The following is a 27,990-nucleotide window of genomic DNA, read 5'->3' on the forward strand; positions in this document are numbered from 1 at the left end:
CTCCCCTCACAATAACATTAACCGTCGGAGCCGCCGCCGCTCTTGGCCGGGTGAGCAAGGCGGGAGGGCCCCGCTGCCGTGGGCGAAGCGGCGGGGGAGAGGACCGGGGGGAGAGGACGCTGCTCCCGGCGGAGGAAGGAAGGAAGGGGCTGCCTTGGCGGAGAGAGGCGGTCGGTATGGCGGAGACTCCTCTGCCTCTCGCTCGGGCGGCCGAGGGAGCCTTTTGTGTTCCCCGTTGCAATCCGGGGGAGGAATCCTCCGGCTGACGGGGCTGCCTTCCCATCGCTGCCCCGCCGCCCCACCTGTCCCAGCAGAGAGAAGCTGCACGGCGGTTTGGGTTTTATTTTTTGCACGGCGAAGGAAGGTCGGCAGGCAAAAGCAGTTGGTGGCGCGGCCCTTTCCCCTCGAATGAACCGTCTCCTTCGACACGGCGAACAAACAAAAGCTCGCCTTGCGATGGGCCAAGTGGCCTCTGGGCACAGCCGAGTCCCGCGATGGCTACTCGGAAGCAGCTCAGGAACCTGGTCAGAAGCCCAGATTTAACAGAGTCGGAAGGGGCCTTGGAGGTCCTCTAGCCCAACCCCTTTGCTCAAGCAGGAGACCCTGCACCGTTCCTGACAGAGGGCAGCCCAGTCTCTTCTCGAAAGCCTCCAGGGATGAAGCTCCCGCAGCCTCTGGAGGCAACTTCTGTCCCATGGGTTGGTTGTTCTCTCTGCCAGGAAATTCCTCCTTATTTCTCTCCTTGCTCAGCTTCCATCCATTCTTCCTTGTCTGGCCTTGTCTGCTGCTTTGGACAATAGCTTGACCCCCTTCCTCCTCTCTGGGGCAGCCCCTCCAATATTGGAAGACGGCTGTCATGTCTCCCCTGGCCCTTCTCTTCCCTAGACTAGCCAGGCCCAGTTCTTCTAGCCTCCAGTTCCCGCCAATCATCTTGGTTGCTCTTCTCATCCCTCTTTCTAGAGTCTCAACACCCTTTTTTTATAGTGTGGTGACCAAAACTGGATGCAGCATTCTAGGTGGGGTCTCACTTAAGGCTTTATGCAGTGGTTTCAGTGCCTCCCATGATCTTGATTGTATCCCTCTGTTAATGCAATTTAGGATTGCATTGGCTTTTTTGGCTGCCCACCTGCAACAACCTGCTGAAATATTTTCACATCGCTGTCCTTCCTTTTTCTCCCTTCCTTCTCCTTTGAACATGTGTTTTCTTAAGCCCACCTCCTTGTTGCTGATCCTCCAGGGTCAGTTTCTGGAGGACTGTCAGTTCGTGTAAGGTGATCAGAGTCTTGATCTCCCTTATCCTGAAAGTGGTGACGGGGGGCATCTACAACAGGGGTGACAAACTGGCGGCCTATGGGCCGGATGCGTCAAACGCAGGCCACACCCACCCAGCTCCACGAATGGGAAAACAGTCATGAAACATCATGTGACAGCAACATGATGTGGCTTTTTTGACACCCATGATCCACAATGAAAGTTTGATTCCATAACAATATTATTTCCTCATATTTTAATCCACCTGCTCACAATACAGTAATAGTAATTTCCCCCTTAATCCAGCCTCAGTTCATTGATCCTTACCTAGTGTTTGCAAGAACATGTGCTGGAAAATGTGATGTATCCCCAGCATTGACTTGCAGTTGAAAGTTCAACAGCACCTTAAGCAAAAAGGAGATGGGTCCTGTCAAAATCAGCTGATTGCTGTCATTTTCAGCTTCCGTGTCTCTCAAACTAATTTCCTTGCAAGAAGTTCTAAAGTTCACCTCTGCCTAAGAGCAAAATGGTTAATTCGCTTGATTGCTTGTTTCCTCAAGGAAACCATGCCTTTTCTGGGCCAGGACTGGCGATCTCCAGGATGGAGATGGATTAAAACGGAAGATGGCTGGAAGCGAAGTGACCCTTGCAGCTCGGAATTTGAGGACGAAGGCAATCCACTTAATGACATCAACCATGCTATGTAAGTTTTCCAGGAGACATCTTAGACAAATGAAGATGGGGTTCTTCATAAGCTGGATCCTAGAATAATTGGATAGTATAAAACTGCTGTACACACACACACACACACACACACACAAACAAACAATGCCATACTGTCCATCTTATTTAGTCCACAGAGGAAGCTATCTTGAGCCAACGGTTGCATCCCAATGTGGATGGTTCAACATGTCATTCAGCATTGCAGCTGCATACAGTTGAGCCCAATTTTTTTGTTAAGTGAGACATGTGTTAAGTGAATTTTGCCCCATTTTATGACCTGTCTTGCATCAGTTGTTAAGTGAATCATTGCAGTTGATAAATTAGTTACCTGGTTAAGTGAATCTTGCTTCCCCATTGACTTAGTCAGAAGGTTGCAAAAGGTGATCGCATGGTCCTGCGACATAGCAACGGTCATAAATATGAATAAGTTGCCAAACCTGAATTTTGATCACATGAACATGGGGATGCTGGAACGGTTGTAACTCTGAAAAATGGTCATGTCACTTTTTCAGGGCTGTTGTAACTGATCACTAAGTGAATTGTTGTAAGTTGAGGACTACCTGTAATTTTGCTCTTCTGGACTTTGGTTTGTGTGTATGTGCTTTCAATGGGTGGATGTTTCACTCTGGTAATGAAGCCCACATCTAATGTGCAACGGTGGGTTTCACTTATTTTTAGCAACAGTTCACCCCACACGCACACGCACCTTCCGCACATGTACCCGGCCTTTTGCGCATGCACTTTGCTCACACGCACATCTTCTGCACATGCGCCCGCCCTCAGAAACGCAACTGAATAGGACGGCATAGAGCCGGGGCGAGTGGGCGGGCCCACCTGCGATCTCTGCTACCAGTTTGTCTGAACCAGTCCAAGCCGGCTGAAAAGCACCTCTGCTAATGTGGGAATAAACGCCATTTTGTTGGAGGAAAGATCTTTGTTTTTTTCATAAGACATCCAGGCCTGAGTATAATTGCAAGCAAGCCACCTGTGGGGGGGGGGGGATGCCTCACTCCTGGAACCATCCTGCCCGGCATCTCTGTGAAAAGGCTTGGAAAAATGGACCACTCTGAACAGGAGTCTTTATTGAGGCAACCTGCCTGTGTCAATGGTGCAGAGGCAGCAGAGTTGCCGAACAGAGGCAGCGTTCTGCTGAGTGGGATTCGGGGGTTCCTTGCTGAGGCCCCCTTGAAGAGCTCTTTGCTCAGATACCTGAGACAGTGAGAGCCTCCTTGGATTCACCCACCAAACGCTGCTGCTGCTGCTGCTGCTGCTGCTGCTGCTGGGTTACCTTCACCTGCCATTCTTGGGTTACTGCAGCCTGCCTAAATGACAGGCCTGTGTGTGTGTGTGTGTGGTGTTTTTTGATGCAATGTCCTGATCCCCTAGTAAGATACCCAGGAAACAGGCTTTGTAGACTTTCCTCAAGGCCAGACAAGCCCTGATATTGTTTGTTAAGAATTGTTTCTGGGTTTTACACTTTAAAAAAAACCCTCCATTCTTGGGGTAAAGCAGGGGTGTCAAACTCAGGGTGTCATGTGGCGTATCGGAGGTTTTCCCCCATTCACTAAACATCGGGTGTGGCCCTGCATCTGGCCCACAGGCCATGAGTCTGACAGCCCTGGGATAAACCATTTGCAGGTTTCAGTGGAACGTTTTACAGCCAGCAACAATTAATTGCAAAAGATCTTATGGCTGCTTTGAAACACAGCTTAAAATCTTACATAATTGGGGTGTAAACCAACTGTGATCATGTGAATGTTAAAAACTAATACCTTCCTGCTGTTTCTAAACATTTCAATCAATTATTAGAGTAATTGCACAAGCCGTGTACCCTTCATGGTGAGATCCATTTTGGGTATGATAAGGAGAGCTGAAAACTGCTTGTATTTGTTTAAAATATCATGGTGTTCATCTGTAATGTAACAACCCAATTATCTGATGCAGTGTTGCCATGGGGACTTCAGTATTTAAAATACAAGGTGGGCTGTGGGACCCATGTTGCTAAAACTAGGTTTGAGCTGGGGGGGAAAATGAAATTGCAGACTTGGAGGAATGGTATTTTTCACCCAAAAGATGTTCAAGAAATAACAGCTTGAAGATACACACTCTAATTTTCCAATACTAGCAAAAAAAGCAACGAGAGTGCTTTTGCAGGAAAGAAGAGTCGGTGATTTTAAATATTTCTTTATACAAGGACAGAAGTCGTTGGATGTAGTCACCAACCTTTTCTAGTGGAACAAGAAGATATTTTTTACGTGGGGCTTTTTTTCCTCCTTGTTTAATTGTGCCATCTTTTCCCAATGAGCATTCTCTGTATTGGAGGATGCTGGCCTTCCCAGGATTTCTACTGGTTAGAGTTGCAGTCTATCAGAAGGATCCTAGTTGGGGAAGGCTGGACTATAACGTAACTCTCAAAATTGGCTATAATTGATGGAAAATCACTGATAGTAACAGGAAGGCAATGGTGAACTTTGCTTTTAGATGAAAGGTAAAATTAAAAACCAGAGGGCTACATTGCAAAAATACAAGTGACTGCTAAATGATGGCAAAGCAATATTAAGGAAAGCTTCCTTTGCTGCCATCTAGCAATCATCTAGATATTTGTAACCCTATCAAAGAATCTGGAAAACAGTATAGTACAGGGGTGTCAAATTGGATTTCTTTGCGGGCCGGATCAGCATTGTAGTTCCCCGCCAGCTGATGGGGGGGACAGGGAGCAGGGTGGGAAATGGGACGGATGACTCCTGCAGCACCCTGCCAGCCAAAACAGGGCATGGGGGGACATGTGCGCCCCCCCCCGCCTCATTTTCAACCTCCATGGCCTCCATGTGGCCCATTTTCAGCTTTCCCGGCTTCCAGCAGCACTCTGCCTGCTAATAACGGGCCATGTGGAGGTCTCCTGGGGCCTCCACGTGGCCCTTTTTTGACTAGAAGAGTGCTGCGGGAGACGAGGGAGGCTGAAAATGGGCCATGGGGGGGGGGGGGCACACAGCCCATTTTGTCCAGCAGAGGCACTGTGGGCCTGTCCTTTGATAGTTCCAGGCCGGACCTGCGGGCCGCATTTAAGCCTCCCTGGTATAGTATGAAAGTCTTGAAGTTTATAATTCAACTTACTATTTTACCAGCATGTTCATACAGTCCATTTGTTTACTTGAACAAATTAAGAAATCTTGGTTCCTTGGATAAGTATCGTATTTTTCAGAGTATAAGATGCACCTTTTTGTCTTCAAAAAAGAGGCTGAAAATCCGGGTGCGTCTTATACACCGAATACAGCATTTTTTTCCCTCCCGAAGCCCCGCCCCCTTCAACAAAATGGCCATGCATACCCTTATGGAGGCTTTCAGAGAGCTCCTGGGGGCTGTGGAGGGCAGAAATGAGCAAAAAACTGGCCTTTTTTGCCCCCCCCCCCAGCCCCCAGCACTCTATAAGCCTCCATACGGCTATGCATGCTTTTTAAAAAAATGGGCCCGTTTTCGTGAAAAAGGGCCATTTTGGGGAAGTTTGCAGAGTACAAAAACTTTTTTTTTCCTTTCGCAAAGCTCTTTAGTTAGAGTGATTGATGAGAATTAGATTGGTCAAGCTGCTGTGCCAGCAGAAACAAGTCTTAGGTGCTGCAGGTTGTCAGCGATTTCCTTCTCCAGCACATGGATAAATACACCTGGAAACATCTACCTCTCTACTCTCTATCTCTCCCTACCTACCTAATGTATTTCTCTCTCTCTCTTTATCCCTCTACCTACCTACCTACCAGTGGTGGGTTTCCAATTTTTTTAGAACCCCTTCTGTAGGTGTGTCTTGCTTTGTGGGAGTGACTTGCCGACCATGTGACCGGGTGGGAATGGCTTGCCGGCCATGTGACTGGGTGGCCATGGCTAACTTGTAAAATGTGGTGAAACTCACTTAATAACGCTCTTGCTTAGCAACCAAAATGTTGACTCAGAAACTCTGGCATTTGAAGCACGCAAGTCTTAAAGCTGTCAAGTTACAAGACCTTTCCACCCCTAACCCTTTAGAAAAAAAAACCCAGGGGTGTTCAAACTTGACAGCTGTAAGACTTGTGGACTTCAACTCCCAGAATTCCTCCTCTCGCATTTCATCTTGATGATGTGCGGATGGGTGGTGGGAGGGAGCTGGAACGGGTTCTAAACGGCACTGTAGATTTGTGGAACCTCTTCTATAGAAGAGCTTAGAACTGGCAGGAACCCCACCCCTGCTACCTACCTACCTACTCTCTCTCTCTCCCTACCTACCTACTGTATTTCCCTCTCTCTCTCTCTATCCCTCTATCTACCTACCTACCTACTTTTTTTTTAATTTGCCTCTTCAAAACCTTGGTGCGTCTTATACTCCAAAATACGGTAATTCATGATTTAATATCTGGCTTGTTTTAAAACACAAGTTCAAACAATATAGGAAACTAGTTATTTACAGTGTTCCAGCTTAGATTGCTTAACAGTGAGCTTTTATGTATGGGCAAAATAAAGTTAATTTCTCAACATATTATGCTAAAAATGCTGCAGATTTAAAGCATTCTGTTTAGCCTGAAGCTCTCCAGATGTGTACAAGGTAGGGCGCCTCTTAACTCTCCAAATCCTATATTTTGGGAGAAACTCCATGCCTATTATATCAAAAATTTGTCTTTATTCTTCACAGCTGGATCACATAGTTTGCCTCTGAGTAATAGTCACACCGCTTGCCATTTGTAGCTGATGAATTGCAGCTAATTGCAGCAAAGGTTTTGAGTCTTCTGTGCTGCATTGGGCTATTTCATTCATGAGTTCACCCAACCACTTTCAACATAGTTTGCTTCTGTATTAACTTTGTACCTACTGCAGCATGTCTGTAAATTCGCTTTCACCTGGGAATAAATATAACAAACAAGGTTGTGCTTTTCATAGCTGTGTTTTAAACAAAACTGCTCAGGTATAGAAGAATAGGATTGTTTGTCTGCTTCCTTTAAGTCACGGGTGTCGAACTCACATCATCACATGTGACATTTCACAATGTTTTCCCCATTTGTGGAGCTGGAGTAGGCATGGCCTGCACGTCATACATTTGGCCGATGTGCTGCCAGTTTGACACCCCTGCTTTAAGTGTTAACCACTAACCACCCTGCCATCATCATGGCCCTTATGACATCCTCCTCTCAAGAGCCAGAGTGCTAGAATTCCGGTTCCCTAGTGCCCAGCAAGCAGGACTGCTGACCAAGAGTGGCAGGTACTTTGTTCAAGCAGCTTTTGGAAGGCCGTTAACCTTCCTGCCCCTCCACATTTATTTTTTTGTGGGCATGCAGCAATGCATAGATGGGGATTGGATGGGGTATTCCTGATGTTTTCTCTTATTTCATTTAAATCAATTTAAATTGGTTCCTTGGTAGTAGAGAAACGCCTCTTTCATACCTGAATTATTCTTTCTTCTGGCTGATCTGTTCTGCTGTTTTCTGTGGTATTTTGGCAGATTTTTCTTTGTATAAATGGACGCGAACTTAAAGTCCCAGCTGACTGCAAGTTAGCAATGTCAGGTTTCATTTCTTTCTTTGAAATAAATCCAAGGTCTTCGGCCTTGTGCTTCATAGCGCTTGGGCTGAATCTGTTTTCCTATTGAGATAGTTTTCATTAAAATTTGCTATTGGAAGAATCTACTTCTGATTTAGATTTAGATTTATACGGAGCAGATAATTGCTATGCCACAGATGGCTGGCTGTAGTTGTATTTTAAAAAAAATCCAAAGAGAATTTTTTTTTCTCTTCAAAAACTTGGCTCCGTTGCAACGTTGAATTTGTGACACCCTCTTTGCTTTAATAGTTACTGTTTTATTCCTAGAGAAGTGGGCAGAAGTGGGTCCCTGCATCTTCTGTTCTTTTTCTCTTTGATGCTTACTGTGTTCACCTTATACAGTATTTGAGTTTCTTAAATCTGAATTGACAGTGATACATACTTTTCATTTGATACTGAGCTCAGTGAATGGAGAAAATTCCTGTACACAATTTTCGCATCAAAGAATAAAAATAGCAAAGTAGCACCTTTCTTTTCATGTTGTTGCATTGCTTATATTTATAGTTCCAATATTTGTGAAGTCAGCAAACCAAACCATATTGGATTGGGTTCTGGAAAAATAAAAGTTTGCTGTATCTTTTTACCAAACGACTGTTTTTAAATTTTTCTTTATCAAAATTGAATGTGTAATTATAGAATTCACATAGATCGATCATGTCAGGGTACGGATTTAAGAGTTGACCAGCTGCTAGGGTGATGTAATACTGGAATGAGTCAGCAAGGTGTTTGGGCTGATATCACTTTAAGAGCCTGTAATAATAAGAAGAGGCCCTGTTGGGGCATATCTCTAGCTTTCTCTCTGTGCTTCCATACTGTAATAGCTGATTGCTGTTTGAGGTCTGACTGAAGTATGTGTATGTATATATTCTTTGTAGATAAAACCACTATTTAAATGCAAACCTCTGTTTAATGTATTTGTCTCACATAGTAACACTGTGCACATTCTTAACACATCACTTGGTACTTTTTACATTAAGCTCATATTTGAAGGAAGTTTAAAAATATCTTGAATAGCACAAAATACTGGATCTAAAACAAACATAAAATATTGTATGATCCTTGGATATAATTTTTATTGGGAACGGTCTTTTTCTCTGTGGTGCCTGAGCTATTGTTAACTTAATTACTTTGCTTGTAAGGAATTACGTGAATTGCTACTTTATACCAATAATAATTCATATATTCATCTGTTCCAATTAGCAAGATTTGCCTGTTTAAACATGTGGCATCTTTTAAGTCAAAGTGGAATAACAGAATCGGAACCATTCTCTGTGTGAAACGTGTCTCCACACATCTATACCTGGAGGCCAGGAATGTTTTGGTAAATAGAAGAGAGCTCTTTTCTTCTTCCAAGACATCTCTGTCTTTGCGAGTGACTTCATCCAAGTGCTCCACCCTGGTGCTTGTTTAAATATTGCTTGAATGCAGCCTGCTTGGCTCTTCCCTGTGTCAAACACATTTCATGCATGGCCTCTGTGGTTTCCTTTCAGCCTCTTGAACAGCGATGAAGAAATATGCAGCACCGAGTGTGAATTTGCAAGCAAGAAAAGGAAAAAGGATCACTTTAGGAACACTGCAAAATCTCAGTGTAAGCAAAAATTATTTTTCAGTGTTTAATGCCCTTTGCAATTTGACAATAACTTTTGTGCCTCGCAGACCTCTTATAAGTCTGCCCAAAAAATTCTTGTGTATGTGAGAAGCACAATCTAGGTAAGGATTCTTCTGTATGTGTACATGTGCATAAAAAGCTGCATGTAGTTAGGATTTTCACCAAAGTACTTCTTGTTTTAAAAAAAAAAAAAAGCAACGAAGGATTTATCTGACTCACACAGTTGCCCTTCAAGGCTATTCTGCTCTCTACCGGGTGAGCTTTGAAGCAACTTTTCAATGCTCTTTTATTAAACCTTTATTAAAGCAACTGTACACGTATATATGTAAATTTATGTTTTAAGAATTTTCTCTTTTGGAGGATCCTAATAAGGTTGGTCATGACATGAAAAAGAATGTGAAGGATGTGAGTTTTTGTTTTATTTTTATAGTTTTCTTATGTATGATGTACACTAAAGATGACATTTAATTTCATTGTGCAATAAAGTTAACTAACTAACTAACTAATGTATTTTTCAGATTATAAGACGAACCTTTTGTCCTCAAAAAAGAGGCTGAAAATCTGGGTGCGTCTTATACACCGAATACAGCATTTTTTGCCTCCCGAAGCCACGCCCCTTCAACAAAATGGCCGTGCATACCCTTATGAAGGCTTTCAGAGAGCTCCTGAGGGCTGGGGAGGGCAGAAATGAGAAAAAAATGGGCCGTTTTTTGCCCCCCAGCCGCCAGCAGCACTCTATAAGGCTCCATAAGGCTTTGCATGCAATTGTTTTGACAAAAAACCAGACTCGTTTTCATGAAAAACGGGCCGTTTTTTGCTCTTTTTTGCCCCCCCCCCCCGAGCACTCTGCAAGCCTCCCCAAGTCTATTCATGCCTTTTATATGAAAAAAATGGGCCCGTTTTTGTAAAAAATTCACCGTTTTTCAGAGTTTTGTAGAGTGCAAAAACTTTTTTTTCCTTTTTAACTGATGAGAATTACATTGATCAAGTGTTGTGCCAGCAGAAACAAAGTCTTAACGTTTGTCAGCGATTTCCTTCTTCAGCACATGGATAAATACACCTGGAAACATCTACCTACCTACCTACCTACCTACCTACCTACCTACCTACCTACCTACTGTATTTCTCTCTCTTTCTCTCTATCCCTCTATCTACCTATCAGCTACCTACCTACTCTCTCTCTCCCTATCTATCTACTGTATTTCTCTATCTCTTTCTATTTCTCTCTCTATCTCTTTATCTACCTACCTACCTATCTATACTCTCTATCTACCTACCTACTGTATTTCTCTTTCTTTCTCTCCCTCTCTATCCCTCTAACTACCTACCTACTTTTTAAAAAAATTGCCTCTTCAAAACCTTGGTGCTTCGGTGCATCTTATACTCTGAAAAATACAGTAGTTAACTAACTAACTAACTAACTGTGAAGCTCTCTGCTTGTGCCCTGCCTGAAGTATTTTGAGGCATCCACAGCCCTGGTTGAAAGCTTGAAATTTTCTGAGGTAGAATCAAAAACGAATTAGTAGATGTGGCTAAAGACCAAAATGTGACATTGAAAGTGGGTTTCCTAGTCAAATTCACCTTCAGATGATCTCAGGACATTGGCATTTTTACAATGAAACATAAAATTACAGCAATCCAGATCAGTCCAGGAAGTCATATACTGATTTCTAGTTAGAATATAAATCTGAATTGTTGGTTGGACTGATTCCACTTTAAAAAGGGGAGTCTGAATTGGCCCAGAGAAAAATTGGACCTTTCCCTTTTTTAAAGGTGGCTGCAAAAGCTTTTAAATTGTGTAGAATCTCACTTCAGTGTAATATGGTGATTAACTAGAGGAAAGTGAGGAGACGTGAGAAGAACTGGTATGCTAATTACATTTCTGTTGTGATTAGTGAGGCAGTTTTTGCTGGTCAATTTGTTGAATCACAGTCTTTCCCAAAGTCTACAACAATTTAGTTGTTTTAAGTAAAAAGCTTAGTGAGAGCATTCAACTAAACAGAAAGAGAAATAGCTCACCTTAACACCTCCTTTTTCCAGTTGATATGACGTGTATTGAGTCAATATTACCTTCCGTGCTCCACTGATTGTAATTTCATCCTAAGCCAAAACTGTAAATATTGTCCTTTGGTCTCTTCCCCCATCCTGAACTCTTAGATTTGGTAGCAGGTGAAATAACTGCAAGTGTGTACCAGGCATGAAATTTCCTTACCTTCGCTACCGGTTTGGAACCCACCTCTGGTGTGTACCGGTAATGTCGATGAGGACACCATCTAAACACTGATTTACTTTATTTTTTTGGTCCAAAGAGACTGTTTGATCCCTTTCTCTCGATTTGAATGACAGCAATGTCGAAGAGCTGTCCTGTACGTACATCTGATCATCTTTATTGAATAATTATTGAATAATCTAGTTGACAGGACAGCATGGTCAGATACGTGGATTCAATGGAATCATTCATAGAAGAGCCTTAAGACAAAACTTCCTTGATTGATCGATATTAAATCTTAACTGATATTTACATTAGCACTGGATTTTGATTCACACCAGAAGCCTGCTTGAAATGGCTACAGTCCTGCTCGCTAATGCTCTGGTGTGAGTCACTTTAAATTCAGCCAGAGAAATTTATGAGTTGCATAGAAGAGAAATGTGGGCAAGGGTGAATGTTATCCATCCTAATCTTGAAGTGTTTCAGTGAGTTTGTGCTTCTGTTTTCAGGTTTTTATCGTGAAAACTGGATATATGTTCATAAAGAAAGCACCCGTGAAGTAAGTCTCCTGTACAGTAACTGTTTCCAAAAGGAGACCCTCGTTTAACGCATCTCCTCTTGCAGTTGGAGAAAGGGGAAAGGGGTATACAAATGTTAACTCTTTTTCAGGATAGGAACAGGTTGATCGATTTATTCATAATATCTGTAAAAAAATATCTAATGAGACTTGAGGAGCCTCAGTATCAATTATTTTTTTTCCTTTTTTCTTCCCATACCTATATTTGTTATCTTAATTGATTTAAAGTGCAACATTACATGTGGACCTTCCCTCGTGAGAGATAAAAGAAACATTCTAGGCATTGAAGACTTGCCACGGATGAATGTAGCAATAGCACTTAGACTTATATACTCCTTCGCAGTGCTTTTACAGCCCTCCCTAAGTGGATTACAGAGTCAGCCTCTTGCCCCCACAGTCTGGGTCCTCATTTTACCCACCTCGGAAGGATGGAAGGCTGAGTCAACCTTGAGCCTGGTGAGATTCAATCTGCCGAACTGCTGCAGCCGGTGGTCGGCAGAGGTAGCCTGCAGTACTGCACTCTAACCACTGCGCCACCATGCCTCATCAGTGCAGAAGCGGAATGAGCCCTGTTAGGCTTATGTAGAAACTTCCTCTTGGCTTCCCTCCTTTGAACTCCTGTGGTGAAGATGTTGAGGAATTAGGCAGCTTAGAAACCGGTGCATCAGCCGCTGTGTGGATCACGCTTTGTGTAGCTTGTGTAACTTCTTATTCCTGCTTCATCTTCTCCTTTTTAGTACAGGTCCTTCTGCATATCTAACATCTGCTTTCTTTCTTTCTTTTTTGTTTCAAGAGGCATGGCTATTGCACTTTGGGAGAAGCGTTCAATCGCTTGGATTTTTCAAGTGCAATTCAGGACATCCGGAGGTTCAATTACGTAGTTAAAGTAAGATGTTTTGTGTGGCTCTGTGATTGAATTAATTCTTATAATGAACGTGCCATATGCTGTTGACCTTGAAGTGGTTCAGAACAAGTTCTCACTAGCTATCTGCATGTTGATTAGCATAATATATTCAGATGGCCTGGCTCTAAATCTTGCATTAATTTCACTACCTAACTACTTGCATCCCAACTCAATGGATGATATTATTATCGGAGTAGTTACAAAGAAGCTTCTGTACTCCCAGAAGTTTCTCTCACCCAGAGAACCCCTTGGCCAACAGCATTAATCAGCACATGGTCTAAAGTTACTGCTTTGCGCTTTAGCTGCGCCATGGAGTTGGATTCACTCAATATATTTACTTGATTAAACATGCTTAGGATTATGTTGAAATTCAGTTAAGTATCTTTAAATTAAATATTCAGACGTATTGAGCATCTGACCATGCCTCCTTTCCCGGTGGCTTTTGTTGACTTTCTTAATCCTCCTATTGAAATCAGCGGGAAGTGCTGTGATTGGAATGTGCTTAAAATGGCTCAAGCATAGTAATAATATTTGCATATCCCTCATAGATGTTTGATGAAGTAGAGCAAAAACATTTTCTAGACTTCAAAAATATTTTCAAGAGAATGGCTTTGCAGGAGTTCATTCCCCCCCCCCCCATATCTGCTATGCAGGAACTTGAAAACTCCCTTTTAATATGGCATTTTATCTGACAAAACTATCGCTCAGGAAGTGCCTTTGGTTTGAAGTTGAGAGGATTAAAATTGGAGGGGAATTGTGTGTCGCTCTTAAAGTAACTCCTGATGTTAAGAGCGACTGTAGGCAGGTGAAGAAGGTACAAGTTACTCCTGCTGTGACCCTCAAAAGGGAATTTGTACCCATGCAGAGGAGAGCAAGGCACAGATTCAAAGGCCGGCTGCTTTTGAGAACCTCAGAAGAGTTGTTCACTTGCACTCCGCTTGATTAGCCGTAGCTTCGTGTGATTAATGTGTGTCATTTGACTTTAGGTACTGTTTAAGGGTGGCTGTTTTCTTTTAGCTTCTGCAGTTAATAGCCAAGTCCCAGTTGACATCCTTGAGTGGTGCAGCTCAAAAGAACTACTTCAACATTTTGGATAAAATTGTTCAAAAAGGTAAAGCTTGCATCACATATTCTCAGAATCCCAGGTTTGTTCAGTCACCCCAAAAAGTTTGCCAACCGGGGTCTGTGAGAATTCGCTATGGGGCCAAGTCCCCACAGCCATTTTGCCCCAGAACGACTCACTGCAGGAGGACAGGAGTTGCACTGATATCAAAGAAATGATGGAGTAGCATCATTTTTTAAAAGGATGCAAAAGGAGGGACAGAACGTCCCACATTTCAGAAATGAAATGTGAATGGCAAACATTAAAATATTTTTAAATTTATTTTAAATAATTAAATAGAATTGTTAAAGTGTCCTGCAGCGACCTGTCCCATGGCAAGTTGTCCACTGTCAAGTTGGCCATGGTGAGTTGGCCACAAAGTGTTGGCTGTGGCGAGTTGTCCCATTCTGAGCCTCCCTGTAGGGTTATTCATGTTATTTGTAGAGCTGATGAATGCTAGCTAAGGATTACATAGCTGGGTCAAATTACCTGTTCATTTGGAGCAGGTTCTCTTTTAGCTAAGAGAATGAAAAGTTTGTACACTATATTTAAAAGCGGGTTTACTCATCCACCTGTATATATCTTTCAATTCCCATTCCAAGTTTTGGAAGACCAGTATAACCCACGTCTGATTAAAGATCTTCTTCAGGACCTGAGTTCCACCCTCTGCATATTGATCAGGAGTGTAGGGAAATCAGTGCTGGTAGGAAACATCAATATTTGGATTTGCCGATTGGAAACTATCCTTATGTGGCAGCAGCAGCTCAGTAATCTTCAGATGACCAAGGTACACCCAGCTTTTTATTCCCTTGTTATATAAATCTGGAAGAATCATTTGGAAATGCTGGGAGACAAAGTGGGGCATCTTTTCTGTGAGAATCTCATTAAGGATTATCTCCAAGGGTGAAATTCAGCAGGTTCTGACAGGTTCTGGAGAACCAGTAGCGGAAATTTTGAGTAGTGCGGAGAACCGGCAAATACCACCTCTGACTGGCTCCAGTGGCGTGGGAATTGAGATTTTGCAATATCCTTCCCCTGCCACGCCCACCAAGCCACGCACACCGAATTGGTAATAAAAATGTTTGAATTTCACCATTGATTATCTCGCCTTATTTTGTTCTTTAGGACAAGAAAGCATGAAATAAAAAAAAAATCTTAATGTAAAATAGATGATCTGTTGAGAATCAGAAATGGCAATCTAGCTAAAATCTGAAGAAATGGGCAAGGTTTTGTTTTCAGCACTGGATTTTTTTTTTACACAAATCCTATTCTTTCTAATAACTTAATAATATTTTGAGCACCTGGAAATGTAGTATACTGCACAACAAGGGCGTCAAACTCGATCGCGTCACCTGACGTAGCATAATGTTTTTTGCCTTTACAGAGCCAGAATGGGCGTGGCCTGCACGTGGCGCATCCTGCCTGTGGGCCACCAGTTTAACACCCCTCCTGTACGGCAATATATATTTAGCCTATTTCTAATTTTCAGAATTATTGGAACATTTAGTTTTCACTTTAGAATATCATGCTTATTTATTAAGCTTTGCTTTTGATATAAATGTTAGCATTTCTAAATCCTGTTTATGCTTGATGTTTAAATTAATGGACAATTAAGCGTCATGATTTTGATTTTCAGCACATCAACAATGGACTTACACTTAGCGATCTTCCTTTACATATGCTGAACAACATCTTACATAGATTTTCAGATGGATGGGATATCATTACTTTAGGACAAGTGACTCCAACATTATATATGCTCAGTGAAGATAGGCAGTTATGGAAAAAGCTGTGCCAATACCATTTTGCTGAAAAACAAGTAAGAGAAAGTTTTATTGTGCATCTACTTTTGTTTAGTCAGCTTCTGAAACCTGATTCTATGTAAAGAATCAGGGGGAAAAATGGAGAAAGAAAAAGGAAACCAACTTGCTTGCAGTTCCAGAAGGAAGTATGAACAACCATTAGCAGTACTCTTTTGCTCTCTTATGTACATAGTAAACATAGTGGATCAGAAAGAAATCTCTGGTTTCAGCAGAATTTACTTCCATTTAAGTATAAATGTAATGGTAAAGAACATGTACTCACGCTGGCTGGAGAATGCTGGGGGTTGAAGTTCATACATCTTAAAATTACCAGGTTTGAAAAACACTGGTCTATACCCATGTTTTGCTTAGCTTTAATAAGAGTCTATTGTGCTTTCCCAGACACAAGACAGGGTCTTGTTTTCTTTTGACCCCCGAAATAAGCACTTGGCCTTATTTTTGGGAAGTCTTATTATTTTGGAGGTGCAGGAAGCAGCGAGCGTGGTCACCTAATGGCGGCTGGTGGGTTGCAATGTTTTCGGAGAGGGCTTATTTTCAGGGAGGGCTTATTTTAGCGCATGTATTTAAAAGCCTGATTGGGCTTATTATCTGGGGAAGTCTTATTTTCAGGAAAACAGGGTATAATAATTGATAACATTTGCCTAGCATTGCTTGCCATGCCATAACCTAACAATAATTTGATGGACAGGGAGAAAAAAGTAAGTCAGTAATCCCCTAACTTATTTCACAAATTATTTTCTAAAACATTTCTTCTGATGTGTACAAGTTCTGTTCCATTATTGTTATCTGACTTAACTGCTGATGAAACATGATTGCCTTCAAATGTCACTTTTTATGTTCAGTTTTGTAGGCATCTTATTTTGTCAGAAAAAGGTCATATTGACTGGAAGCTGATGTATTTTGCACTTCAGAAATGTTATCCCATAAAGGAACAATATGGAGACACCTTGCAATTTTGTCGTCACTGCAGTATTCTATTCTGGAAGGTAAGAACTATGTAATACTTTGGAGTAAAGAAAAATTATTAGCTGTGTGTTAATATCGACTTCACAGACTCCTGGAGTGATCCTTGTTCTAGTACATAAATAGCTTTCCAAATAAGATATGTGATTGAAGAGTTCAGGTTTGTGCTGTGAGGAATAATGATATGCCTGCAGAAATCACTTTACGAATATACTGTATATATTTCATTAAGAATATACCAAAGTCAGAGTTGCAAGCAGCTTTGATGTTGCTAGATAGTCTGGCAAACATAGTTTTACTTTTCTTTTTTCCTTTCAAACGCTTCCCTACTCTCAGACAGTAGTGAGTATGCAAAAGTTGGCTTTGCAAACAGATCCATTAAATAAATGCGACACTTAGCAAATAATTTGTGTTTGGAAGCCAAGGCGTCCAGAACAAGTGGGATGAGTTTTATCCCGGTGGCCTTGTGTAGCTTGAAATATTTATTGGCCACTTGAAGCTTATAGGAAAAATGTAGGAATTCCTGTGCCATTGTTGGGATGATCCCTATTCACCTTTGCAGCTACAAATCTTGAGGAAGAGGGACTCTCTTTCCCACTTCCTGACATGGGTGAGGTGGGCTATTAAATCTCATCCATAAAAATATACTGTAATTTGAAGTCCTATCTGCCACCCGGCTTCCTCCTGGACATCCTACCTTTCTTTGCTGCTATTCCCCAGTAGCGGTCTGATTCTGGAGGGAGAACATAGATCAGGAGTGTCAAACTGGATTTCTTCAAGGGCCGGATCAGCATTCTCCTCCACGGCCTGCCCAGAGGGTGGGGGTGGCCAAGGGGGAGAGATGGGACGGATACCACCTTCAGCACCCTGCTGCCCCCCCCCCCCCCCAATCCTCTTTTGGCCGGCAGAATGCTTCAGGAGATCGTCCAGGCTGAAAATGGGGTCCACACCCCATTTTGGCTGCCAGAGGCACCAGATTTAACCACCCCACGGGCCCATGGGCCTTGAGTTTGACACCTCTGATATAGATGCTCATATATTTCATTGGTTCGCACTCCGTGTGATATCCAGCATAAATCAGCTGGGTGGCTTTGGGCTACTCACTCTCTTTCTCAGCCCAATCTACCTCACCGAGTTGTTGTTGTAGGAAAAATAGGAGGAAGAAGGATTAGGTGTGTTGGCTGCCTTGTGTTGTTTACAAGCATAATACATAGCAATAGCACTTAGACTTATATGCCACTTCACAGTGCTTTACGGCCCTCTCTAAGGGGTTTACAGAGTCAGCCTGTCGCCCCCAACAATTTGGCTCCTCATTTCACCCACCTCGGAAGGATAGAAGGCTGAGTCAACCTTGAACCTGGTGAGATTCGATCTGCCAGATTGCTGCCAGTAGTGATCAGCAGAAATAGCCTGCAATGCTGCACTCTAAGCACTGTGCCACTGCAGATCCTAAGGACGTTTTCAGCCCGATTTATAAGAAGCCCCGACCTTTTCAGTGACCGTCGTTCACGTGCCTCCAGCTGCTTTGAGTCGTGGAAGTGGGGCAAGAAAAGCCTCATACCGAAAAGGTGCAAATGGGGCTAAAGACTTGATAATAATAGGTCTGGTCAAGAGCAATGACTAATTGCCATCTTAAAAGCTTTCTCTCTTTATTGGTTTATGTCTAACATTTTCCTTTATTGATAAGGGGAACGGATCCATTGGTTTCAGCTCATTCGCTTCCAAGAAATAAGTTGCTAATTTGCTATTTTTAATTTTTTCCCCAAGAAAGGGGAAGTTTTCCCTTCAGTCTTTGTTTGTCAGTAGTGCGCACAGAACACTTTTATAACCATGATTGGCGTATTGGTTCTGTCCAATAAAATCTTCCTCTCTTTTGTTTCACTGCCCTCCTTCCTGTCTCTTCCTCCATGACCTCAAAAGGACTACCAACTTGCTTTGTTATTCAAGGTACTTTTCATCGTACTTTTGACTTGGCTTTTTCTTCTGTGTCCATGATGTTGTAACTGAAGTGAAAAGATGTGTCCTTTATAAGTGGAATGTTCCAACCCTGAACATGCTGTTCTAATAATTGTTGGCATGCCAGAATTGTGTTCCTTAACTTGAGAATCCAGATGTGTGTAGAGTTATCTATTTATAGGGGAAAGGGCGCTTTAAATTGCAACCTTTTGCCCACTTCCACATGGAAGAAATGGCAAGTTTGGTTAACATGCACTTCATGTGCCTTCCTCTGAAAGAGATGTTTCAGATTATTTATGGAAGTTTTAGCTAAGGCCTACGGGAATTAAGAGCACATTACGCAAAGGCCAGTGGATTTTTGACTTTGACTCCCTCAATTATTCGTCAGTCCAGTCTTGGACACAGTCTGTTACACGTGGGCACCAATATGCAGAAAGCCACGTGAGGAGCATATTTGAGCTTTAATGGCATTTGTAAAGTGCCTGTCCTCTATGGACTTTAAATGGCCTGTGTTCCTCCTTTCAGTTTTATACAGCAACGCTGGGAAGTAGACTAAGTTGAGAGAACGACTAAACCCGCATGCTGAATGGTTGTGTGTGCATGTGTGCATCTCTCTCTCCCTCCTGATTTGACATTCTAACTGTGGGTTATTCATGGCAAGAAAAGTGAAACACATAATAAAATCAACGAGGAAATCTGTGTAGGGGAAGGTCATTCTGAGCCCCAGTAAGGTCCAGTTAGATACATGATATAGTTAGTCATAATATAAGAGCTTTATAAGCCATGTTCTCTAGATCTGGGACAGAGAATCTCCCTAACAGCCCCCCCCCCAAAAAAAAATTAGCATTTCAGACAACCTTTTAGGAACAACTGTATTGTTTTGCTTCAATGTGGACTGTTTCCCTTTCTGGGATTTGGGCTTTTTAAAATCTCAGCTTTCTGCTCTCTTATTATTGTAAATTGCCCCACAAAAAGAGTTCATGGGGGTGAGAATTGTTGAAATGCCTACTTAGGCACAGGTGTGGCTTCTCATGCTTCTGAGGTTCTCAAAGGAGGAGGGGGAGGAGGAGGAGGAGGAGGAAGAAGAAGAAGAAGAAGAAGAAATAATCATGATTTGCAATTGAAGTTGCGCGACTACGGAGGAAGAAATCAATGGTTGTAGCAATAGTCATAGGAAACCTTGGAGCAATACCCAAAGAGCTGCCTAGATACATGGAAATTTTGAATTTATTAGACCTGAATCTCCTGATAGGTTCAGAAGTTACCTTAACAGCTCTTAGGTCCTTGGTTAGACTTGAACTGTTAAGTTTTTACCAATCCCAGACTGTGAATCGAATTGAAGATATAACAACAACAACAACAACAACGTTTCTATCATTCAAATAATTTATGGGAAGATAGGGAACGAACTTGATGGTTTAGAATGTAACACAAACTCAATAAAATTGAACTGCAATTCCAGAGATATTTCTCTTGCAGCCACCCAGGTTTTACCTGTTCTTGAAAAAACAAATCTTTTAACTTATTTGAAATTGGCCTGCCTGAAAGGTCCAGCAATATCTTAGGGCCTTATGAAGCATTCTTGGAAAGTAAAAATGATGTGTGGGTTAAAGTGCAGAGACTTACACAAAGGAGCACTTTCCCACTGGGGGAGGGAAAATGAGAAGTCGCCAGAGATGCTAGAAAACACCCTGCAGGGACGGGAGGGCTTGGCGAGAACAATCTCAGCGGTTTGCCTTTTGGAAAAGGGTTATTTCCTAACAAGCCGCACCAAACGAGAGCCGCCATTTTATTAACTGAGGTAACAAGAATTGAAGTGAGAAGTCAAACTGACAAACTAAATAGCAGCTCTTAAAGAAGTTAAATACAAAATTGTTGATCTTTTCACAAAAAATAAGTACTTTAACATCGGCTATTTTCAAAGTCTGAAGAACAAACACAATATTTTTTCCCTGTATGCAGAGAAATGGGGGGGAAATGAACTCATGATTTTTGATAATTAGGCAGGATAAATGGCAGAAAGAAGAGACTCTTAATATAACTTTAGAGAAAGGAACTAAAATATGTTTTCACTTACAGCTGCCATGAAGAATATTGGAACTCATTTTTGTATCTTTTTTCTCTCTCTCTTATTTTTCTTTTACTTCTTTTCTTGCACTTTACAGCTTTCTCTTTAATTTCTTTTCCTCTTTTCTTCAAAATAGATTGAAAGTCATTTCAGTTAGTTTAATATATCTTCGTATTTAACATATCAAAGGTTAAAAGAATGATTAAGAGGGATATTTCTGTATTCAAAGAATGAACTTTGTAAAAAATAATGTGTCTTCAGATGCAAAAAGATGGATCGATTGATCAATAGATGAAAGAATGTGAGTTGGGTGGTGGGTTGGTCAGTTAGGGTTTCTTAGGGCAGTGTTTTTCAACCTTTTTTGTGCAAAGGCACACTTTTTCATGAAAAAAATCACAAGGCACACCACCATTAGAAAATGTTAAAAAAATTTAACTCTGTGCCTACATTGACTATATATAAAGTGTTTTTCCCACGGCACACCTTACACTATGTCACGGCACACTAGTGTGCCGCGGCACAGTGGTTGAAAAACACTGTCTTAGGGTATTGTCTGTAGACATGGGTGATCTAATAGATAGTCTATATTTGGATTTGAAAAAAGCTCTTGGCAAACGCCATCTCCAAAGGTTTCTAAACAAAGTCAATTGTCCTATAAGAGGACAGAGCACTTTTATGGACTGGCAACCGCTTAAAATAAGCAGAGTAGGAATAAATGGAAAATCCTCCCATTGACAAGGTGTGCAAGGCTGTGCCCACCAGGGATCATGGATGAAATTAAATCTTTAATCTTTACACAGATGATTGAGGGTTAGGGCTGAGTAATGACATACCCATGTTTGCTGTTCAGGATGGTGAAATCAAGAGAAGAGTAGGAAGAGTTCCCGAAGGATCTCTCTCACCTGGGCGGCCTCAGAATGGCAAAAACTATTCTGTGCAAATAATGCATGCTGGCCCAGAGAAATTGGCCACTGCTACTGACTTGGCAGTGGTTGAGTGATGAGGAGTGGAATCTTGGAGTCATAGTGAACAATTTGATGAATATGTCAACCCACTGGCAGTGGTTGTAAACGAAGCAAAAACCTCGCTGGGTGTGGTTAGGAGGAGGAGGACTGAAAATAAAACCGCTGGTGTTGAAAAGCCTAAAAGATGCCTCAGGTGAGGCTTCACTTGGGGGATTGGATGCAGCGTTTGAACACTGGAAAAGAAAACTATAAAATTGGAAATGGCGGAAAGGACACCAAAGGGATTGGAGCATCTCCTTTACCAGATAAAAACCGGGCTCTTTTAGCCCAGAACAAAGGAGTAGCAGTGTATAACTTTAAATTGCAGGGATAATATAACAAAATGCTTTCTCCTTCCATCGTATTAAATGAGGTGATATTTATTGGAATTAAATGCCTAGGATGAGAGAACAAAATGCTTTTGATAAAGCACGTAATTAAGCTATGAAACTTCCTGAAGCCGGTTTATTTCATAAATAAATAATATTTCATAAAAGCAGACTGAACTGATGGAAGTTGTCAGTGAGAGCTGATATTGAGGGCTGTCTTCTACTCCTAAATTAATACTTCCAATGCCGGTTGATGGGAAATGAACCATTAGCTGACAATTCTGGGCTTGGGAGTTTTCCAAATACTTTCCAGTTGGCCGCTGTGAGGCAGAGAATACAGGAAATTCTTGACTTACAACCATTCATTTAGGGATTGTCTGAAGTTACAATGATACTAAAAAAAAAGTGACCTATGACTGTTTTATTACATTTATGATCATTGCAGCTTCCCCATGGTCACCTGATCAAAATTCAGACTTTTGGCAAATGGCAGGTATGTCTGATGGTTGCAGAGTCATGAAATCATTTTTTTTAACCTTCTGACAAGCAAAGACAACAGAGAAACAGATTCACTTAATAACCGTGCTATTATCTCAACAAATTCAGCGATTCACTTAACAACTGTGTCAAATAAAGGTCGTAAAATGGGGCAAAATTCACTTAACTGTCTTCCTTAGCAACGGAAATTTTGGGCACAATTGTGATTGTAAGTCAAGGACTACCTGTACCAGATGAGCAGAATATTACAAACTAAGAGAAAAGTGGCTCAATGGCTAAGCTTGTTGATCAGAAAGGTCAGCAGTTCGACGGTTCGAATCCCTAGTGTCACGTAATGGACTGAGCTCCTGTTACTTCTCCCAGCTTCTGCCATCCTAGCAGTTCAAAAGCATGTAAAAATGCAAGTAGAAAAATAGGAACCACCTTTAGTGGGAAAGTAACAGTGTTCCGTGCACCTTCGGCATTTAGTCATGTAGGCCACATAACCACGAATACGTCTTCAGACAGCGCTGGTTCTTCAGCTTTGAAATGGAGATGAGCACCGCCCCCTAGAGTCAGGAACTGCTAGCTCATATGTGCGAGGGGAACCTTTACCTTTACCTTAAAGAGAAAGTTTGAGGACTCTCAGTTCTGATCCAGTAAGGCTGCTGTTATTTTTCTATTGGGGAAATTCATTCTTCATGTTTTTTTCCAGCTGCAAGGTGTTAAAATTCCAGATTTATCCACCAGCCCTCAAAAGTTGAGGATCTTGATATAAAAAGGCTTTTGTGTTTTGACAAGAGAGATGGGGCGATTACATTATTGTTCATGTGTAAGTTTGATCCCAGTACTAGGTGGAGATTAACTCTGCAGAACAATAATTCAATAAGGAACACTTTACGTTGGCACATTGCCACAAATCTTCACAAAAAGTAATTCATGAAGCCTCTTGAGATGAAGGATACAAGGCTTCTCTCTATTAAAAAAAAAACCCTGTACAATTGTGTCAATAATTGATTCTTAAAAGTGTTCCAGATTGAATAAAAAATATATTCTACTCCAGTGTACAAAATGTAGCCTTTCAACAATTATTGTGGCATCGTGGGTGGCAAAAGAGAGAGACCGCCTCCTGCCGATTACCTCCCATAGACTGATTAGATCACACAGGTTAGGCCTCCTCCGGATCCCATCTGCCAGCCAATGTCGGCTGGCGACTCCCCGGGGGAGAGCCTTCTCTGTTGCAGCTCCAGCCCTCTGGAACGAGCTCCCCGTGGAGATCCAGACCCTCACTACCCTCCCGGCCCTCCGCAAAGCCGTTAAGTCCTGGCTGCTCCAGCAGGCCAGGGGGCTCTCAAAATATCCAGCCCCTCGGAAATTGTGACTGTTGTATATTTTAATATGTTGTTTGTGTACTATCCCCCCTCCCTTGTTTTATTGTAAGCCGCCCGGAGTCCTTCGGGAGTGGGAGGCATACAAGCTCAATAAAACAAACAAACAAGCAAAAGTCCCATCTTTTTCTCTAAACATTTTGGTAAATGTTTTTGTTTCTCTTTTTAGCTAATGAGCTTAGGGTATTTTTTTTTTTTAAGTATTCATGGGTAGAAATGGGACACTTGCTATTCCTGGCAATTAATTTTGAAAAAAAGCAAAGAAAGGAAGGGGGTTGTGTGTGTGTTTAAATGACATCTGGATTATGAAGCCAGGATGCCTTCAACTGAAAACATAGAACATAGAATAAGTAAAGTTTTCAAGTCCAACCCCTGGCTTCAGCAGGAGACCTTATACTAATTAACTGGAAACCAGGAATGATTTTCTCTCATTGGAATTGTAGAAACACATATAGAATTAGAGTAGAATAGAATAGAATAGAATATTCTTTATTGGCCAAGGGTGATTGAACACACAAGGTATTTGTCTTTGGTGCATATTCTCTCAGTGTACATAGGGAGAATAAAACACATTCATCAAGAATAAAAAGATACAACACGTAGTGATAGTCAAGGTTACTGATAAACTATGCCGTTGGTTTTTATTTTCCTTGCAATATTGTGTTACTTGCTAGAACTGGGGATTGTAGGATAATAGGAGGGTTTTAGAAAACGAAAGAGACAAGGAGGGCAAGAGTTAAAAAGGATTCTTGCACTGCAGTCAGCCTCAGCCATTTATCAAAACAGATCCGTGCAGAGATCTGCATCACAAGATGACTTTTTTTGTCTTAAATGACCTGGTGGCTGCATGCATTTGTTCTGAATGAATAAAAGGGCTTTGAAAATCTAAGCACTGGGGGAAATGTATTGCTCTGTGGTAGTTAAGGAAATAGAAAGCAACAATCATTCAGTGTGAGACTTTGTTTGTTTTAGTTTTTAAGTGCTTCATGAGAAGAGCGCATTACAAGTAGAAATTCTGGTTTTCCTGTGTGGCAGAGTGCTCCGATTCAAAGTAGCTCACTTCGGAGTGTTAGGTGATTAAGGTCCCAGATTGTGCTAAGCCATAAATCATAGTTTACATGCAAATGGATAGGTTTGTTCCACAAACTTAAACATAAGCAAATTACCCAATTATTGATCAGGTTATATGAGCCTAGTATCACAGATGCATTTTAGTTCATGAACTTTTTGAAAGCTCTTTAGCCAAGTGACAACGCCCTGTCATTATTCTTCAATGTGGGGCCTTTGGAAGGCTTTAAGCCTGACAATTCCAAGCTAGCTCTGCCAGGAGTTTGGAAATTGTAGTCATTAAGCGAGTCATTGAGTGACTGGACTTGATTTTATGAACATTTTACTACAATTGTTAAGCAAATCACAAATCTGAGTTTGGTCTAGTGGTTAAAGCACCAGGTTAGAAAAGAGGAGACTGTGAGTTCAGCTCCTGCTTCAGGCATGAAAGCCAACTGACTCTCAGTCCATCCCACCTCACAGGGTGGTGGTTGTGGGGAAAAGGAAGAAAAAGGAGCATTAGATATGTTCACCGCCTTGAACTGTTTCTGAAAATAATAAAGGTGGGATATAATTTAATAAATACATCTGTCTTACAGAACAGAATCGAATACTTTATTGGCCAAGTGTGATTGGACACCCAAGGAATTTGTCTTTGGTGCATATTATCTCAGTGTACATTTGATTTTGCTTGCTGGAAGGTTGCTTTGCTTGCAACCAGTGGTAAATGCAAATTGTGAACACATGACCACAGGAGCAGGCGATGGATGTAACTTCAAGGACAGGTTGTGAGCCACTTTTTTCAAGGTCATTGTAATTTCTGTCTTTAAACAAATGGTTGTAAGTTGAGGACTACCTGTATTTCCCAAAATCTTTCTAGGAGAGATCAAATCAACTTTTTTTTCCCAGCCAAGAATTATGCTTGGCCTTTGAATGGTATGTTGGAAGCTGCAGTTTCGGAGGGGGGGTTGGGACTGAACAAAGGGCCCAATTGACTTAAGTACATGCAAAACAATTATTCCCATATATTTCAAGTAAATGTTTACTGTAGCTGACAGGCTAGGAATAAAGACCAGTGCAATCTCTCCCTCTTGTTTCGTACTGAAAGAAAAACTTTTGGCAAGTATGTTAAGAGGGTAAGTTGTGTCTTGGGTTACAAGCGATGCATTCCTAAGCTCTAGAATTGTTTGTGGGGCCTGAGAGCTGGAGAGATGTTTTGATCTGGCCTCAGTTCTGATTTAAAAATAGACGCAGGAGACTTTGACCCAGATGTTCCTTTGTCTCAGTGCTGCTTCCTGTACAAAGTCCCATTTGGTGGCCAGCAATTTTCTAGTCCATAACAAGAATAACAGTCTTTTTCCTTTCCTTAGGACACGGGTCACCCTTGCACAGCCAATGACCCCACCGGGTGCTTCACACCAGTCTCCCCGCAGCACTTCATAGACCTCTTCAAATTTTAACTGCAACCCGGGGCCGAGGCCGAGGCGTTTTTTGTAAAAGGTTTGCAGCACCAGGCAGTCTGTGAATGGGGGTTTCGTGTGTGTGTGTGTGTGTGTGTGTTCTCCTGATGTGTTTCGAGTGTAATCAGGGTCAAATAGAAGAGTTGCTGGAACTTCCATTAAAACCTTCAATTTCTCAGGAGGAAGAAAAGAGAAAGACAATTCACTTAGGAAGGGAAGATATACCAGAGAGAGAGAGAGGTTTCTGTGAAAGTAATAATTGGAATCGGGCTCTCTGGCTGATAGCCAGCAACACATTCATGTTTTTCTTTGAGTTTCGGTGAGACGTTTGGAGTTCAGTTGTTACTGGAATGAAGAAACTGATGAGTTTCTTTTTACTTGTCCAATTCTAAATATACCCAGTTGGTACATCCTGTAAATACTCCCATGATACTCTTAGGGTTTCTATGTATATATCATGTTGATTGTGAGCATTAAACAAGGGCAAAATGTCCTGTGTATCAGTTGTGCAGCAAAGCCAGCAATTCCGTATTGTAAATACGTTCAGCACAGTATTTATTTTCTTAAAATACCTTCCATTAATTCCACCCCATCTGCCTGTCTCCTAAATAATGTGAGCTGTTGGTATCCTGGCTGCTGAGCCAAGACACTGTTTTCTAGATGTCATCCAATGAAGTGTGTTGAGTGAGCGGTGTATGTGTTTCCCCAGTCTTCTCACTGATGTCTCCTCAAGTCTTAACCGCTTTGAGCAAAATAGGTGATCACGGCTGGGCTTTGAGAGAATGGGACTTGGTTTGAAGAGCGCTGTTGAAGCTTTGCTGTGAACATCTTGGCTAGCTTCTCTGAAGTGGAAGATAATCTGAATGCCGTCATGGCTACTCTGAGAATGGGATTGGTAGGAGAAGCGAAAGGCAAATTTTCAAGCACTTCCAGTGTTTAGAAACTCTTAAACCACCATTTCCATGTTCCATGGATTTATGTTATGTACCACCACGTGTATTGAATCTAAGTTTCTACCTGAATAAATAATTTCATCTTCTAACAAGAGTGTGGAGTTCTTTATGTTAACACATTACATACTCCTGGTATTAGCATATCCTACTTATAAACATGGATTCTAATGCTATACACCTATATTTGTGTTGATATAAGCTGTGGGGAAAGCCTACCACAAGTTTTCATGATCAGGTGTAATTAATGTTTCCAGTATTTTCATAGCCGTTCACATTAATATATTGCTATAGTAGCCCTATAGGATAGCAGATAACACCATATCAAATTTCAAGGAAAAAATGGTTTCTTAAAGATTGAATAAATGTTGGTCTTCTTTCTACTGTGAAATAATTTTTGATTCTTTGTGGGATAGAATTGCCAAAAGTAACAAGTAATTACCCAAATGCTCAATCTTCCTCCTTCTCATAATCTCCAATAGCTCATCTAAAATTGGATTGAGGCTGGAGAGATCAGAAATTGAGTTTCTCAAGCACTTCTGCCCTGATTTACATACACACCCATGCCCCACCCCCCCAAAATTACACACATAA

At 41.7% G+C, this 27,990-nt stretch overlaps 1 protein-coding gene across 7 annotated transcripts; it reads left to right on the forward strand.

The window, feature by feature from the left end:
* Positions 1-27,488, forward strand: FBXO25 (F-box protein 25). 7 transcript variants are annotated; one of them, XM_032215678.1, is made up of 11 exons: positions 1-50; positions 1,812-1,954; positions 9,021-9,118; positions 11,858-11,907; positions 12,719-12,811; positions 13,847-13,940; positions 14,534-14,718; positions 15,568-15,750; positions 16,597-16,740; positions 18,638-18,664; positions 26,357-27,488. In XM_032215678.1, exons 2-11 carry the CDS (start codon positions 1,818-1,820, stop codon positions 26,444-26,446), a joined length of 1,101 nt encoding a protein of 366 aa, XP_032071569.1. In that variant the 5' UTR covers positions 1-50; positions 1,812-1,817; the 3' UTR covers positions 26,447-27,488. The 7 variants fall into 7 exon arrangements, with proteins under 7 accessions (XP_032071569.1, XP_032071573.1, XP_032071570.1 ...); XM_032215679.1 differs by lacking the exon at positions 1-50 and adding an exon at positions 57-174; XM_032215681.1 differs by lacking the exon at positions 1-50 and adding an exon at positions 57-170.
* The last annotated feature ends 502 nt before the right edge of the window (positions 27,489-27,990 follow it).

This window comes from Thamnophis elegans, chromosome 4 (assembly GCF_009769535.1).
Source record: "Thamnophis elegans isolate rThaEle1 chromosome 4, rThaEle1.pri, whole genome shotgun sequence".
Classification (NCBI taxonomy): domain Eukaryota; kingdom Metazoa; phylum Chordata; class Lepidosauria; order Squamata; family Colubridae; genus Thamnophis; species Thamnophis elegans.